Source organism: Phalaenopsis equestris, unplaced genomic scaffold, assembly GCF_001263595.1.
Source record: "Phalaenopsis equestris unplaced genomic scaffold, ASM126359v1 Scaffold000511, whole genome shotgun sequence".
Taxonomy (NCBI): Eukaryota; Viridiplantae; Streptophyta; class Magnoliopsida; order Asparagales; family Orchidaceae; genus Phalaenopsis; species Phalaenopsis equestris.
This window is the reverse complement of record NW_018164951.1, coordinates 135,984-153,621: the sequence shown is the minus strand read 5'-3', so window position 1 is coordinate 153,621 and position 17,638 is coordinate 135,984. Positions and strand designations below refer to the sequence as shown.

Sequence of the window (17,638 nt, the reverse complement as noted above, 5' to 3'; positions counted from 1 at the left end):
ATCACTCTTACTTCTCTTAATATATGGGAGAAAGTTACAATGGGTTAGTACATGTTGCCTTTTCATGACTGTAAGGATTCTTTTTATTTATTTATTATTATTTTATTTTTATTTTAAGTCATGCAACTACAAATGTCCTGCCTAAGAAGTAAATGTATATTAAAATATGTTAAGATATGTGGAAACTTTTTCTTAGAAAAGATATGAAATATTGATACACTTCTAATATGATTATAACAATTAAACTAGAAATGAATGATTTACATAGGAATAAAAAATAAACTAATGGCATGACCATCATATGATAGAATGCATATTTAGCATGCAAGATCCATGCAGTTTAGTTTTGGATGATTTTGGCTCAGAATTTTTCAATAATTATTTGAAACCTAGTTAAGGTTTAGGACATGAGATTTGATCTAATTTGCTTAAGTTGTTAACTTTTTTTTTTATAGAGAGAAAGCTCCTGTCATGTTGATCAAATCAATAAATACAAATTGTTGATAAACTTCTTAGATATAACATAAGAATATAATCTTTAGATCATAGCATGTACTAGACATTATACTCCTTATTAATGCGTGGGGGGGTCATAAATAGATAAAATTAGTCTAAAAACATAAACAATAGGCTTAGGGTACTTCCCACTTATCTAAATTAACAATGTTTCTGTTTCATAAGCATATCTTAACCATCTATCATCATATTTATATTTTTGTTTATATTTTGATATAAAGTATAACAAAAAAATATGTTGTAATAAAAAGCAACAGCTTTTTTCTAAAATTGAGGTTTCAATCACAAATAAGAGGGTAGTGTGAAGATTTATGAGGAGCAAGGCATATTCATGCTTGTGTTGGTATATGAGAATTTAGAAGAGAAATTTTAGTGCCATTGTAAGTTAGATTTTAAGGCAGGTCGATTCGTGGTTGAGTTATAGTCTTAGAGGATAATTTTTATGGAGATATGGAGGTAGGAAACAAGAGGTTAAATTTAACGGTGCATGCATGGACGTATGCATACATTTTGACCACCCTATTTATAAATGTAAGGTCAAATTAATGCGCTCTTATTTAAGCCAAATTTTGAACCCTTTTATATGGACTAATCTATATTTAAGTTTTTATTAAACAAAAAAATGATCAAAATTAATTTTATAAAATAAGTAATAGTTATATGTGCTCACTTTTCCTTCATTACATCCTCATAATAAAATTCATGTATTGCTTCGAGCATGAATAATCAAGAAACTCTGAAAATTTCCCCCAAGGGTAAAACTATCAAGCTATCTCCATGATTTACACTTACCAAAACCGTGACGAGAAGGTGAAAAAATTAAATCTTTGATCGCTAAATCACAGGCAAATGTAATTTATTTTTTATTTTTGCAAATAAAATGATAATTGCCAAACCAAAAATTTTATAAATCTACACAAGTTCTTGGCCTTAAGTTCTTATTTGGATGAATTTGTTTGCCATTTTTAGTTCTATAGAAAGTTAAATCCCAAATGAAACCTAATCTTGCGGTTCATTGCGCAGTTCAGCGTTGTCCAATCAATCAGAGATTCAGAAGTACCAACAGCTGACAATAACTACATATATATATTTATATATTGTATTAATCATATCGTCGTTCTTTAAGGTAGGTGAGCAGTAGATTAATCATGACAATTTTAAGAAAATTTAGGTAAAACCATAACTAATTTATATGAGTTAATACAAAATTAAAAGAGATTTACATAAAAATCACAATTCCTATGTATTTTACATATCCAACACTGAAACTTTAATTTTTCCATTCATACCATCTTACCCAAACCAAAAAAATATGTATTTATTTTCTTTTAAAAGGTAAAATGGTGATACTTACAATGTTATATGAAAGATTTGGGGGGTATAGATGTAAAAAAAACAAAGTTTAGATATGTAAATAGACAGTAGTTGGGTGGACTTTACGTAAATAACCCAAAAATTAATTTAAAACCATCATCTAATGCACCGTTAAACTAGTATAATGATGGTGCTCTAAAGAGGGATTTAAGCATTCATTATACTTCCTCCAAACTAAGTAAAAACAGTAAGAACAAACAAATAAAAAGAAGCAAATAAATTAAAAAACTTGAACTTAAGGGCCTCTAGCAAGCATCCCACCTTAACACTATCACATAAAATTAAACACGTAAAAACAAATAATTTACATAAAGTTGTTACAAAAGTAAAATCTGCAAATTAGATAAAGAAGCCTCCTACCAAACAAATATATATATATATAAAAAATAAAAACAAGCCTTAATTACAAGTAAAATCATGCCATAGTGACCTACTGAACATACCACTCACTACTCAGAAAATCTTCCTCCTATTTCCTGGTATAATAACCGATATCGACAAAAACATTTCTGATATTTTCATTTTTCATGGAAACAAAGCCAAATATCACACTTGCTTGTAGAAGAGAACATAGGCCTGGTCATGGAGTACCTTGTTTATGCCAATGGACGTGACCGAAGAATCGTCGTAGCGGAGCCACCGGCCATTGGAGTATCTACAGTCTGCGGTGTAGTGACCTTTCGAGTGTTCTCGGCCATGGTGAGTGATGGTCGCCACGAGTTCAAATTTCCTACCCTACAATCAATTATGATGTTGCAATTAGCATATAATAGCATTTACAATCAGAACTGAACTGACTAAATCATAAGCAGAACCAAATCAAACTAAGGAAATTGTAATGTTGTTCAATTTATTCGGCTCAGTTTTTGTTTAATCAAAATTTTAAAAAGAACAGTAAAATCTTCAATTTTGATAATGCAAAACCAAGATTAATTATTATGCTACAAGAAGAGAATGAGAAATCAAACATAATTATTAACACACACACACACACACACAGATGATAATAGCCATTTCAGTTTTGGTTTTACCTTAAACTAAACCACACTTTAATAATCTGAACAAAAACAACTAAATATACTTGATTCAGTTTAATTTTTCAATTGAAACAAATTAATCCCTGGCACAAGGGCAAATGGTTTTGTAAGGGCCCAGCATAGCAACCATATACATTTAGGTTTTGTTTGGAATCAATTTTGTCTTTTTTTTAAATTTTATTTTAGTTTTTTCTTTTATTTTTAAAAGGTTGCTTGTTTGGTGTGTATTTTATATACTTTTAACTTTTTTCCTAAGAAAAAAATAAAAACATCCATATCTTAATCAAATATGTCAAACATATTTATTTCAACTGAAAACATAAATAAAACAAAATAAAAATTAAACATAAAAAATAAAATACAAAAATAATCCCAAACAGCCCTTCTACAATTTTTTCTAAGAAAACGAGAGGAAAAAATCCTAATGCTACTGGCAGCAATAAACATAGATACAATATATCTATTCTAAAATGGCATCTGAAGGAGAATAATCGATTATTTAGAATGAAAGCGTCATATAATCTGATAATCTATGCAGCCCTTCAAAGAGACTGGCAATAAAAAAACATCCAACATTGTTAAGCATGGTCTTAATGGTGAATTTTTAACCTTCAGATATGGATAAAAAGAATATCTGGTAAGAACATAAACTGAAAAATCATCATGCATAGACACTACAAACTCCGCTGGGGACAGATTTTGTGTATCTATGTCCGCTGGGGACTAATTTTTTTACCGATCGTGTGTCTATGTCCGACTAATTTTTCTGGTGATTAATTTTTCTACGTATGCACGGAGAGAAAAGTTTTTCTGGTGATTAATTTTTCTACGTATGCACGGAGAGAAAAGTTAATTCCCAGCGGAGTCGGTAGTGTGTCTACCCAATCCTTTACTTCGGCAAAATTTTTTCCAACGACTCCGCTGAGGACTATTTTTCTCTCCACCTTTAATTAGTGGTTTTGCCTTTATACATCAGTAGTGTGTCTATGTCCCTAGTTGACCAGATTGTTATTCTTCCGTTGATATACCTTATTCATTTCTCCCTTGAGCAAGTATAAAACAACAACAACAACAAAATCTTTATTCTACTAAGTGGAGTCGGCTACATGAATCCTTTTTCTCCATTGCTTCCTATTTAGTTCATATTTTCATTTAATTCTAATAAATTAAGATCATTTTTGTCAAGTCTTCCTAGGTTTACCTCTGCATTTCTTAACATAAGTCAAATTTAAAGCATCTACTCTCCTAATTGGATCATGAGATGGTCGACGTTTAATGTGACCAAACCATTTAAGACGACTCTCTCTAATTTTACCGATAGTGTGTCCATATTCGACTAATTTTTCTACGCCTGATCATAAGTTGCCAGAAAAATTAGTCAGGCATAAACTAAAAAAATCATCAGGCATATAGAAGAAAAGGGCATGGGGAATATTGACCATGTCATATTTGCAATTTGAACAATTCTACTATTGTTAGAAATTTTCTTTTTTCAACTTTCTCTTATTTTGATTAAATTTTTCAAAATCCTTGACATAACAATAACCTAAGCATTCCCTGAGCCATTTACATACATACCATGCAATTCGTATGTACTTGCATAATCAAACAACTAAATTTTATTTCTACATTTATACCAGCCAAATCTTTCATATTACGACAAAAAACCACTATTTAACTTTAAAAAGTGAAATAAACCTTTTTATACATATATAAGGTGACTTTCATGTAAAAATTAAATTTTAGGTGTTAGATATGTAAATAAATACATAGGAATTTAGTGGTATGTATGTAAATCTTTCATAAATGTATCCCTGTGACCTATCATAAAACTGATCCTCATTAAGAAAAAACTACTTTGAATTTTAACTTAATTTAATCTTTATTTTTGTTCCAGATCTCCTGCCACCCTCCCTCTGATTTCTCTTACAAACCCCTAATTAATTTTAAACTAAATTTACCCGCTTCCTCTTCATTGCTTGCCAAAAAATGTTCAAATCTTCACAAATAGGACGAAGAGAAAAGTCGAGGAAATAGCAATGAGAAACATCAAGATGATCAAGGCTTTCAGCTATGATTAAAATAATTGTTAGTCTTTTAGTTCTAAAATATCTGATTGACCTTTCATAAGTATGATATAGTTAGTTTTTTAGTTCTAAAATGTTGATGTGAAAAAAACTATTCTAATCTAATCAAGTCAAAATATTGAATTTTAAAATTAAAAATATCTATTTAATAAAAATATTTTAATTTGAAATATTCCACAATTGCAAGTAATTCAGTTTTTTTTTTCAAAATAAATATTTTCTTTTTTCTCAACTAAAACGTAGACATATGGACTGGCAGGACTGCATTATGTAAAAAGAGCTCACCTCTGTAGATGGAGTAACAAGCAAATCACGTCCCATAACCAGTTCCAAAGGGAAATGAATTGGTTTGTTCAACTTGGAGCTACCCCTTGTCCCATAGCTAAAGCGCATCAAGTGCAATATCATTATCTTTGATAAAGTCTGTATTTTTACAGACTTGCTAGCATTGACCAGCCCAGCCTGCAAAATAAAAGACATTCAATCAGCACAACCAAAACAGAAATGGATCGTTAAAAACAGTAAGATCAATTTACACAAACCACCCTTCAAGCAACAGAAATATTACTATGAAAATTATAGCATGCATGCCGAGAAAAATTTTATTTCAACTTTATAAAAAAAATACAGAGCTAGAGGATTTCAACACAAGAATATGAGACTCGAGCATTCCCAACTCAAATGAAGGACTTGCTGTTAGATACTAGTCAGATAATTTACATAGACATACCTTGCCAGATGAGGCTCTATATCCTTCTAGGGTTGCTGGAGCAGAAAAAAAGCGAAGTGCATCTTCAATTGTATGAATAGCTTCAGGTAAGATATCGAGATGAAGCAGAAGAAAGGGCTGAACTGTAGCTGAAGCTTTGTTGCCTATACCATAGGAGAAATTAAATTCATTAGAAACACAAAGGACGTGCAAATTAGATTAATAGAGAGCAAAACACGGCATACCAAAAATTCTATAAAGTTTGAGTAAGAATTCTAACTCCAAGCTTAGAAAAAATTTGCCAATGCAACCTCAAATCACAAAATATATTCTGAAGGTAAAAGCTTCAAGCTCAGAAAAGATTTTTCAATGCAACTTCAAAACACAATAAATTCTGAAGGTGCAAATCAGCAATGAATTAAGCATTAAACTGATCAAAAGAAGGATTGAAATTAAAAAAAAGGACCAATTAAGTTAGGGGCATTTACATACAAACCGCCTAATTCTTATGTATTTACATATCTAATAGCACTTCTTTTTAACTTTAAAAATAAAATACACCTTTTCATGCATAGTAAAGGTGGTATATACGTAAAAATTGAAGTTTAGGTATTAGAAATGTAAACACATAGGAGTTAAGTGGTATCTCTGTAAATCTTCAGTTAAGTTATTAGGCACATTGACATGGTTATTCATAAATAAACAACATCAAGACGAAAAGTCAATTCATAGAAGCAGATTGCATAACAATTTGGTTGTTATAATCATTAACAAAATTGAATTTACACAACACATTTTCTATGAGATCTACTAAAGATATACGCAAAAAACAAACTGCTTTTGAATTCTAAATTATATTATTTACCTCTTGCCTTGACAACACTCCTTAACTGTCCCCCAAAGATAGCACTCAATTCAGAAGGAATAAGGCTCTGTGTTCGAGTAATTGCAGATTTATTTTTTGGACCGATAGTTTCCCAGCCATCATCATCAGAAGCAGCAGTCAGAGACAAATTCTTCCCATTTGAACCAGATAAATTACCTCCAAGTCTCAATAACTCGTCATGCATTTGATCCATCACAAAACCTAAAAACTCCTGAGCATCCTCTTGCCTGGATAAAGAAATTATCAGTTAGTCTCATTTACATTAGAAAAATTAGTAAAATACCACCGTTGCTGATAGATGGCAATTATAGAAGTCAACAAGAAACAAATACTAGTTGTGATAAATTCATCTCAACCTACATACCATCTTCCACAATGTCACGAAAAAAAAAAACATTGAATAGTAGCCTATAAGCATAATTCTCATCCCACAATCAAGAGTGTACAAATTAATCATAGAAGCATCATTTCAGCTACATTTATGTTGAAGAAATTCTGCTCTCTGCATCTGAAAACTATAAAAAATAAATGGACTAAAAAAAAAAATCACACATGAAATTTAAAAAATAGAGGCATTTTTCCATATTTGAACTTTTGAATTTGTAAATTAAGTGGATATGATAGTTCAATGTACATATCCATTCACATCTATATCAACTATAATGACAAGTTCTTTCAAGTGATGCTACAATATCAAAATGTAGCATTTCAGATCAAAGAGCTGAAATCCCTCGTTGGAATCCAATTTACTCGGGTATATTTTCAATTGGGGTGCCGTCTTTTGGTAACATTTTCTTTCATCTATGGTTAGAGATCAGTAAAGTTCTCTTTGGCCAATTATACAATTTCTTCTAGCATTTCTTGTTATGGGAGCTTTGTTCTGCAACAAGGATTTTCTTTGGAAATTCAAGTTGTTGTGGCTCATTGAATTTATTTTCCCATTTGTTGTATTTCTTAACATGTTTAGTTCTTATGTTATGAGCTTTTCTTTTACCCATTAGTTAATTTGTTTGGTTGGCTGTCTTTGAGCTTTTTGTACAATTTGCTGAAATTATTTAATATATTTTGGTTTGGCTTTATAAAAGATAAAATCAACAAAGATTCAATTAAATTCGTCAACGACCTTCATATTCTTGGATTTTAGTGTTTGCAAGCAACAACTGGTTGAAAAATAACGTATGATAAAGATAAAAATTAGAATTTTATATTGCCTTGTCTTTGTATCATAAAGATTGATAGAGCAACTGAAAATAGATTCAAACCTAGGCCTGGCAGACATGCTACTCTGAAAATCTGGGGTGAAATTCTTCAAAACAGTCTCAAACATGATTGGACTGAAAGGCCTCCCTCCCTCAATAGCTTCACGTCCATTCTTCAAATTTGAAGCGTTGGGCAGACAAAACTCTGAAATCAAATCTACAAACGCATGCAATGTTGGATAACCAGCCTGCAAAATAAGTATTTGCACATAAGTAACAAAAATTAAATAAGATGGCCTCAAAATCATTTCAGCTGAAAGAAATAGAGCATTTTAAAGCTCTCACTTTTGGAATACTCCTAGTTTTCAAATCCAACAAAAGCTGAACAAAGGGGGAACATGACAAAAGCGCCTGCAATGTTGAGTTCAGGAAGCATAAATTTCCCAAATTGATCAGCCCTCGAGGAAGTAGACCCCTAAATAGAGGCGCATGATTGCTTGACTCCTGTACATTCCCTGCATTTTTAACAACTGCAGCTTTGCTGAGAAAATCATTGCCGTTCTTTAACATTTCAAGCCCATTAGCTTGGACTGTTGGACAAGGTGGATTTCTGCTGCAAGCATCTTCCTCCAAGAATTTGGGAGAATTCATGCCTTTATGAATTCTTTCATCAACGACCTCCTCACCACATATGGGAACACAACCATTAGCAGTTGTATTGGGTTTTAATTCTACTGATTGCTTTGTGACTTGATCAGTAGCTGGTTCATCCTTGCCCTTCTTCTCGCTCAAAGTCGCAGTTGGAAAATCTTTTGCAACAGTAGATGCATTTTGTTTGAATACAGATTCAAAGCCTTTGACTGAACTAAGAGCATTGATATCCAGAGATCCAAATTGGAGCCCTAGCAATTCAAAAGGGGGCGCTATCATCTGCATTTCCTTGGAACAACCTTGTCTCATCTTTGGAAGACGATCAAACTATGAATACCTGCTAGTAAAACACGCCACGTTTATTGAAGGAAAAAGAATGCAATTCTGTTCCTAAAAAAATTAAGGCGCTGTTTGGTAGTTGGATTTGGCCGATATTTATGCATAATTTAACGTAAATCTAGTCAAATGTTCCAAATGGACGTGCCGAATTCTTTACATAATCTTAATTTTCGCTTTACCCCCGCTTCCGCATAAATCCCGGATTTACTAAATCCGAAATTTCGGCTAATTTAGATGATAGAAATCAGAAAACGAACGAAGGGGAGACGTATGAGGGTACCTATTCGATGACTTCGCCTGCAACCGCACGTCCCAACTTCCGTGCTTTCGTTTCCTAGAAATTTTCGAGTGGGAGTAGAAAGGTGAGAAAGATTAGCGTTACACCAACACTGAATATCTCACTCCTTTATGTGCCGCGACGCCATAGATGCCGAGCTCCCGTCGCAACCGCTCCATTCGGTGTTAACTTAGGGTTTTCGGGAGAGAGTGAAAGCGAGGGGAATAACTAATTAAATAAAATTAGATAAAAAATAAATCAAAATAATAATAATTTTTAGTTATTAAAATATTACAATTAAATAAATCAAATTAGCCTTTTAAATAAACAATAATAATAGAAAAATAATTTTTTAATATTAATGTTAATTTAATTTAATTTAGGTTATTTAAAATCATACATTTTTGAATTTTTATTTTTTTTAAAAAATTGTTATTAAATAATTTAAATTTAAAAGTCAAATTAGTTAATCTAGTTGATATCAATAATTAATAATAGTTTTTAATATTAATTTTTATTTAATTTAGTTACATGTAAGTTATTTATTATAATATCTTGTTTAATTAGCTCAATAAATTGTTGGGTGATAATTAATTGTAAAGTTATCTTATGTTAATTAATAAATAGTAAAACATTATTTGATTATTAATGTTCATAGTTAACTTCTAAAAAAATTTCAATTACTATAATAATTATTAACTAATTATTAATATAATTAAAATTTGATAAAACAATTTTAATATTTAGTTCATAATAATTTGTATAAGAATTTTATTGAAATAACATAATTAAATTTAAAATAAGTATCAAAATTGTTCATCAATATTTAATTAAATTTAATCTTTATCATACCAAATAATTTTTAGGATTTAATTAACATAAGATTTACTAAACACTATATTTAGCTAAACAATGTTTAAGGAAAATAAGAATCAAATATCCTAACTTCTCATCACAAATAGTTGTATAATTATTACAAACAACAAGATTTAGATGCCACATTTTAAAAATTATTAAAATTTATACCAACTATAATGTCCCATTTTAGATAGTGTTCATGTGGTATTGCTTCAAGTAATTAATGTGTTTATTTGTGAAATTGCCAAAACTAAGACAATGATGAATGAATTCATATGGATTTTCATATTTAGATGATGTAATGTGTGATTAGTATGTTTGCCTCCCTTTATTTATCAAAATTGAAGTGCTATTTCTATGTCTTCACCAAAACTGAAATGTAACTCTTCTAAAACATCAAAATTTATGTGTTTAACCCTTTGAAAAATAAAATTATGAACTCTAATATTCTAATCTCCTTTGGGTATTGAATTATCAGTGAAAGGCTTTTAGAGGAGCTGATTAGAGCACAATTTCTCTAAAACCGAGAGACACAAGTTTAAAGCACATCATAACTGCTAATCATTAATTTTTAATCTCAATATAGCTAAATTTCCAAAACAAAAAAAAGGAAAACAAACTTAATCGTTATTAATTGTTTTTAAGTCGTAAAAGTGAGAGAGTCAGAGAGTGAATGGGTTGGATCAAGAAGAATGCACAAAAAAAGAAAAGAAGTGTGAGCAAGCCATATCAAGTTTAATTGAGACGGTAAAATTGGAAGTTGAGCAAACAAAGAGATGCTTCTACATGCTCAACCTATTTTGATGATATGGTGTGTAAGTCTAGTTGGAAAATTGATACTTTAGAATTCTTATAAAATTTTAAAGTTCTTTAAAATGTTACATGTCTTTGAAGAGGGAAAAGGAAGGATAAAAACATTAAAAAATAATTTAGATAAACTTTAAAATTCTTATGAAATTTTATAATTTAAATTTAGGTTAGTTAAAATAATCAAAATTTTAAAATAATAAATCTAAAAATTTAATAAAATTAGATTAATATAGAAAATATTTTATAAATTTCATTAAATTAAGTTTTTTTTTTTGTGATTGCAAAAATTATAAGTACTATTTTTCTTTTCAAAATTTGATAAATCAAGTCAATTTGATTTAAATTTATCTAATTTATGCTTTATACTATAAATAATAATAAATGAATGGTTACAATGAGATTCATAAGAAAAATAAATTACTAATAAATTTTTTTCTATTAAATTGAAATACATATAATATTTATTTTGAATTTTTATAAGTTTTTTCCTTATAATCCTGTTTATAATAAAGTGGAAAATTAAAATGAGCTTTTCAAGTTCTAATGATGAGAGAGAGAGAGAGAGAGAGATGAGAGAGAGAGAGAGATAGAGAGAGCAAATAATGGAGCAAACAAGGAAGCAATCATGCATGCTCAGCCTATTTCAAAGGAAAAAATATTCTATACATACACTGCATGCAGAGATGCATGTGTTGTCCGATCCTGACCATAGATCACGGTGATCTATGATCATGATGTATTTCGGTGCGCCCCACTTTAATTTTTTTTTCCAAAAAAAATTTGATTGCATCCTGACCGCAGATTACCGTGATCTACGGTCAGGATCGGACACCGCATGCATCTCTGCATACGGTGTATGTATGCAATAATATTTCATTTCAAAGACATAAAGATTCAAAACCAAAAGGAAAGCACGATTAAACCGACCTATGCACCGTTCACACAAATGCATGTATCATTCCATTAATACAATTATTTTGAATCAAAGATTGTTCCCACAAGCATCTAGGCAAGCTCTACTTGATAAAATTATACTAATCCATAAACCATAACTTTATTCAATTAAAAGAAATTTTTATTTTTTTGAAAAATTTTTAATAGTAAAATTCAAATGTAATTAAGTCTCTCGATATGCAAACTATCAAATTAAATTTTATAAATCAAGCACTATAAGTCTATGGACTCTAAAATAAAAGAGCTGACTTCACTATGTTGCATTTCATTGCTAGAGTTTAGTAGATATATGTATTTTCTACCAAACTCTAGTTACTTCAATTTTTATGTTCATTTGGACTCAATCGATATGATAAAATCATATCATTTTAAATATAAGTATGGTCATTTTATATGTTAAATTAGTTTGGAAGAAAAATAAAGAATATTTGCAAGATTAAAGCACTACAATTAAAAATTTTGTGAAAATGTTATTTAATAATCCGCAAATCAAAAGATCAAACTTTTGGCCTATCCAGCTCTTACATAAAGCACAATATATTAATTTTCATTTCAAAGACACAAGTATTAAAGTACATTATAAAAATATAAGAAGAAAAATAGAAAAAAATGCACCAAGTTTTTTTGATTAAAATCATCTAACTACCCGAGTGAAGTCCTCCCGTGCCTAAGTGATTCTCCTAGCATTCCTTCCATTTCTTTGAGCTCTAAAACAGTCCTTCAAACCCAAGTGTCGCACGCTCTTGCACTTACTCTTCACAAAACAATACCAAGACTCCCCCTCCCACACACACTTATGCAAGTTTTAAGCCCTATAAGTATGCAAAACTTCTCTTCCCAATTTTAATTTTTTTTTGAAGTCAAATAACTATTTAGTCAGGTTGTCACGTTGGGTTGCTCTGAGCGCAGTGTTGTTGTGTTGAACTCTCCGTTTTTTTGTTTCCAGGTGCAATCCATAACCATGTTGCATGCACTTGGGGCTATTACTACTGTGCTTGGTAATGACATTAAAGTGCTCTGGCATTCGAGCCACAACACAAATTTTGACTTTTTTTCGATTGTGAAAATATGTCGGTTATGATATGAAAAACTGTCATTTCTAATGTTATTGACGATTTACCGATAATTTTAAGCTCATTGGTAAAACGCTTATCAGAAATTCTAAAGCGGATCGATATTCTGACGATATAAATTTATAGATGATTATCTGACAATTTAATGTTTTAGTTTTTTTCGATAAAATTTCAGTCGTCGGTAATCATCGGTTTGTATAACCGACGGTTCTTCCGTCGGTAATAGCGACGACATACATGTTGGAAAAATGTTGCACATATCGGTTTTTTTTTTTTTTTTAAGTTGGCAAAAACGCCAGTTATACATCATTTTTTATAGGGTGAACTGTGGGAAAAGTGTCACGCTAGTCGGTTTTTTGACACGGGTAAAAATCGTCGGTTAAGTGTCATTTACACAGCAATTTTTATAACAGACGAGTTAACTATCGAACAAGGATCGCGCATACTGTTTTTATGTGACACACTTTGAGTCGTCGGTTATATGTTGGTTAGACGTCGGTAAAAATATTCATCGGCTAGCAGTCAGTTTTGTCTACAAATAAGTTTGGAACCGTTGCAAAACCAACAGTAAGCCGTCGGAAATATGTAACATAAGGAAACAAAATTATTTCTTTCATATTTACATTACTAGACATACTATCACAATATTTAATATATTACTAGACATACTATCACAATATTTAATATACAATTTCGAACATTCAACGAAATAACATTGTTGTCAAATAATAACTTATCCAATCAAATAATGAAATAAATAAAATACATTTACTATAAAACAAGTACATCACTGTTTATATGTATATATATATATATATATGTGTGTGTGTGTTCAAATGTACACAAACATAAAAAAGCCCCTCTTAATCATCATCTTCAATCTCGTCAACCTCATCCTCAACGCCCTCCGTTGCCTTCTCCTCATTCAATGTTGATGCTGCCTTGCCACACTTTCTCATCCATTGCCGGAAGGAATCCACTCAGCATTCAACTTGGCCTCTGTGTTGGCCTCCGCTCTGACCTCATTTGAGAGAAGCGGGCCTCCATCTCAGCAAAGAACGCCACAACACGTCTGCAAATCTCATCATCCTGGGCGGTAGAAGTAGAAGCTGCAGATGCACAGGTGGAGAAGTGAGCGTCATAGGCGAACTCCTACGACCCGAGCCCATAGAATTGACTCTTCTTCTTCCTTCCAACAACCTCCTTCACATGCCATAATCAGAAGGATTACGCTCATAGATCGTAATACCTCCCGACATCTGGGGTCAGCTCTCCTTTAGCTGCTGAAATTTCTCCTGCAAACAAAAGTTGTTACGTTCAGTTAGAGCTGACTTGTATTATCATCAAATTAGTCTAGCATCCTGTTACATAGGATAGCAGTTACGAAAATATAAATACTATTATAAAAAAAAAGAAAATAGAATCTACATAAAAATAGTCTGCACGAATCTCAAGAGAATCTGACAGCCAAGAACATAGAAGAAATGTTACAAGGCATAACGAATCCAACCGCTTGAAGACCACCGATCAATTGATGGTTAGCCGTTAGAATGGTTAACAACCGACTGAAGGACTGTCGATTGAATGAAAGCCGACCTGACAACCAAAGGAACACCGAGGCAACCAAGAGAAAAGCATCCACGTCAACAATTGAACAAATGTCCAACCCCCTAAGTTCACTAGTGCCACCGTGAGGCTCTCTCAACAACTCCGCATAAAGGGCTCCAAAATCACTAAGGAACAACAATGGATAGAGTCGACTAGCCGCCCTAAGGCTGACCGACTGTTGTACTCAAAACCAACTGGCTTCCTAGAGCAAATTAAAGCTGACCGTTGTCCAGACAAAATAGCTGACTGACACTAGTTCAGTCGATCAACCCAAGGATCTGTCGATCAGAAGAACCAGACACAAGTAAGGGTGTAAAAAAGAGTTATAAATATGAAACGACATCACAAAAGACTACAATATCATTTAATACCCTCATTAAAGCAGGGGCAAGCATGTAATTCTATATCTTTGGCCGTTTATCTCCTATGAATACGATGACCATAGTATGTATTAGGGACTTTTGCCTCCCTAGGTTTTTTTTGTTCTTCTATCCTGACCCATATGTTGTAAGGAAAAATCTCTCTCATTATCTCTTCTCACCTATATTTTCCAAATATTAGATGGGTCACAGAGCCTAGAAATACCCTTACGCGGCAAGTCTATGTGTGCTCTTTCCTTCTTTCTCCCCTTCTGTCCCCTTTCTCGCTCTCCCTCATGGTTTCTGTGGGTCAAATTCTTGGGTATGCCTCACTGAATAAATTTAGATTAAACATATATAGAAACAGACAAAAAAAAATCTTAATAAATATAAAATAAATACCAAAAAAACAAAAGCCTGAAAAATTCTTACACTATTATGCAAAACAGGAGGAAGTGTAGGGAGTAATAACAACATGGATCTTATCCTTAATTTTGAATTTTCTGCGAAACTAAAATTTCATTCTTTGTTATTATTTAATCATTAACAGCTCTAAAAATTGTAATTATATTTATATTTTTTATTCTTAAGTTGCGTCCAAGACAACAGAATTGAAATTTCAGAGTTTGTCGCATCTCATAAATGCTAATTACCCGTCCAATTCCTCTAAAATTTCACTATAAAAATTTAGTTGAAAATTTTGAATTTGCCCTTCACCCCTACTATATATTGAGGATTTCATCAAAAAATCACATTCGATCATTTATCTCTTGAGAGCTAGCAATGGCCGCAAACAATAGTTTCATCTCTACCGTAGCCACAGGATTGCTTCTTAGCTTCCTCATTGCAGGTTTCAATTTTTCTCTTTTATCATAACATCTAATGTTACATATATATAATTTATTTATCATCATTTATTATTATAATTTTCATAAATTTTGATTTTCATATCTTATGGCGTTAATATTTACTAAATGGTCGACAGATGTGAAATCCATTGGTGTGTGCTACGGAAGAGTGGGGAACAATCTCCCTCCACCTAATGAAGTCATCGACCTTTACAAATCAAATAATATAGGAGAGATTCGACTCTACGATTACAATCCAGATGTTTTCTAAGCCTTCAGAGGCACAAATATCGTCGTCACCGTCGACATCCCCGATCCCTCAGCTTTCTCGTCTGATCCCTCTGCTGCTTATTCATGGGTTCAGAATTACATCCAAGCCTTCCCAGATGTTAACTTCCGTTACATAGCCGTTGGTAACGAGCTCATCCCAGGCCCTCTTGCACAGAACATTCTCCCTGCAATGCATAATCTGCATAACGCTTTGCAGTCCGCCGGACTTCATGATCGGATTAAAGTCTCAACGTCAATTTCCACCGATGTCTTCGGAAACTCCTATCCTCCCTCTGCTGGTGTATTTTCCTCAGACGCGCTCGCCACTCTCCAACCAATCATCAGTTTCCTCGCTGCAAATGGCGCCCCACTCCTCGTCAATGTATACCCATACTTTAGCCACATTGGCGACCCAAATCATATCTCCCTGGACTATGCGCTCTTTAATTCACCCAATACGGTTGTCTATGACGGGCAACAGCAATATTGGAATCTGTTTGATGCAATAGTCGATGCTCTCTACTCCGCGCTTGAGAAGGTGGGTGGTGGCGATGTCACCATTGTGGTGTCGGAGAGTGGCTGGCCATCGGACGGTGGGGATGCGGCCACGCAACAGAATGCACAGACCTATATCTCCAAACTTATACAACATGTTGGGCAGGGAACACCCAAGAGGCCTGGGAATTACATTGAGACATATTTATTTGCCATGTTTGATGAGAACCTCAAACAACCACAAGGGACTGAGAATCATTATGGCCTCTTCAATCCTGGCAAAGAATCCAAATATTCTCTCAGCTTTTAATTACTATATTTGGGGCACAGTGATGAATCAATCCTTAAGCCGGCATATATATGACTTACGAGTATCTATATTTTTATTAATAGTAAATAAGAGAAGATTGGCTTATAAAATATTCTATTTCTTTTTAAATGTAGTTTTTTTTTTTAATTTTTCTCTGTCAACATGAATTCTAGTTTTATTTTACTTATTGTAATGGTTTATAAGTTGCAATAAAAAAGGTTTTAATCCATATTTGTAATGCAGATTTATGGCTTGATAAAAGTGGTCATGGACAACTACTTAGACCAACATATATATTAGTAAGCTGCATATGAGATCTTCCGAGTTCTTTCTTATGTAGCCAAATCTTTGCCAGAAAATTCCCATCTCAGCGAAATTGAAAAGTTAGCTTGGATTATAAATTTTGGATGATCACGACATTGAAGATTCATTCTTTGTTTGACTTTTTTTTAATAATCTATCAACTATCTTTATTGAATTTATATTAAGATTCATTCTTTATTTGATATTTTTTTTAATAATCTATAAATTATTATTATTATTTTTTAACATGTAGCTTTTTTATTATGTTTTTTTCAAGCCATTCGGATACTAAACTATAACTAGAGCTTTTCATTATTATTAATTTTCTCTTAAAGTCATTGAGAGATATATGAGAAGAAAGAGGGGTAAAGCCGATAAACCAAAAAGTGAAACAAAAGAAAAATTAGAAAAAGAAAACAAAAGTTCTTTCTCTAGAGAAATGAAAGAAGGCCACTTGAACCCTAGCAAAGTCTTCTATGGACTCTAATGGATTGAACTAGTTACTCCAGCTCGTTATTTCAAACCTTCCTCACATACAAGTAAGAATGATACACCTTCTCTACCTTGTTACCATAAGAACATACAAAGTTTTGTCCCTTTTTTTTATCATAATTATTATAAATATTCAAATAGTGCACATCCACACACAACCATATAAAGGAATGATATTTTAAC

The 17,638-nt window shown here is 32.1% G+C and overlaps 2 protein-coding genes across 2 annotated transcripts; one reads left to right on the top strand and one right to left on the bottom strand.

Moving 5' to 3' along the window:
- Window positions 1–2,257: 2,257 nt before the first annotated feature.
- Window positions 2,258–9,281, bottom strand: LOC110028470 (ubiquitin carboxyl-terminal hydrolase 24). Its single transcript, XM_020730328.1, has 7 exons — window positions 9,079–9,281; window positions 8,154–8,796; window positions 7,872–8,056; window positions 6,589–6,836; window positions 5,745–5,887; window positions 5,300–5,476; window positions 2,258–2,625 (listed from the first exon to the last, which is right to left on the bottom strand). Exons 2-7 carry the CDS (start codon window positions 8,766–8,768, stop codon window positions 2,437–2,439), a joined length of 1,557 nt encoding a protein of 518 aa, XP_020585987.1. The 5' UTR covers window positions 8,769–8,796; window positions 9,079–9,281; the 3' UTR covers window positions 2,258–2,436.
- Window positions 9,282–15,520: 6,239 nt separating this feature from the next.
- Window positions 15,521–16,698, top strand: LOC110028390 (glucan endo-1,3-beta-glucosidase-like). Its single transcript, XM_020730223.1, is given in 2 exon segments — window positions 15,521–15,587; window positions 15,723–16,698. Coding segments are annotated over 2 exon segments (1,005 nt in total). The 3' UTR covers window positions 16,661–16,698.
- The last annotated feature ends 940 nt before the right edge of the window (window positions 16,699–17,638 follow it).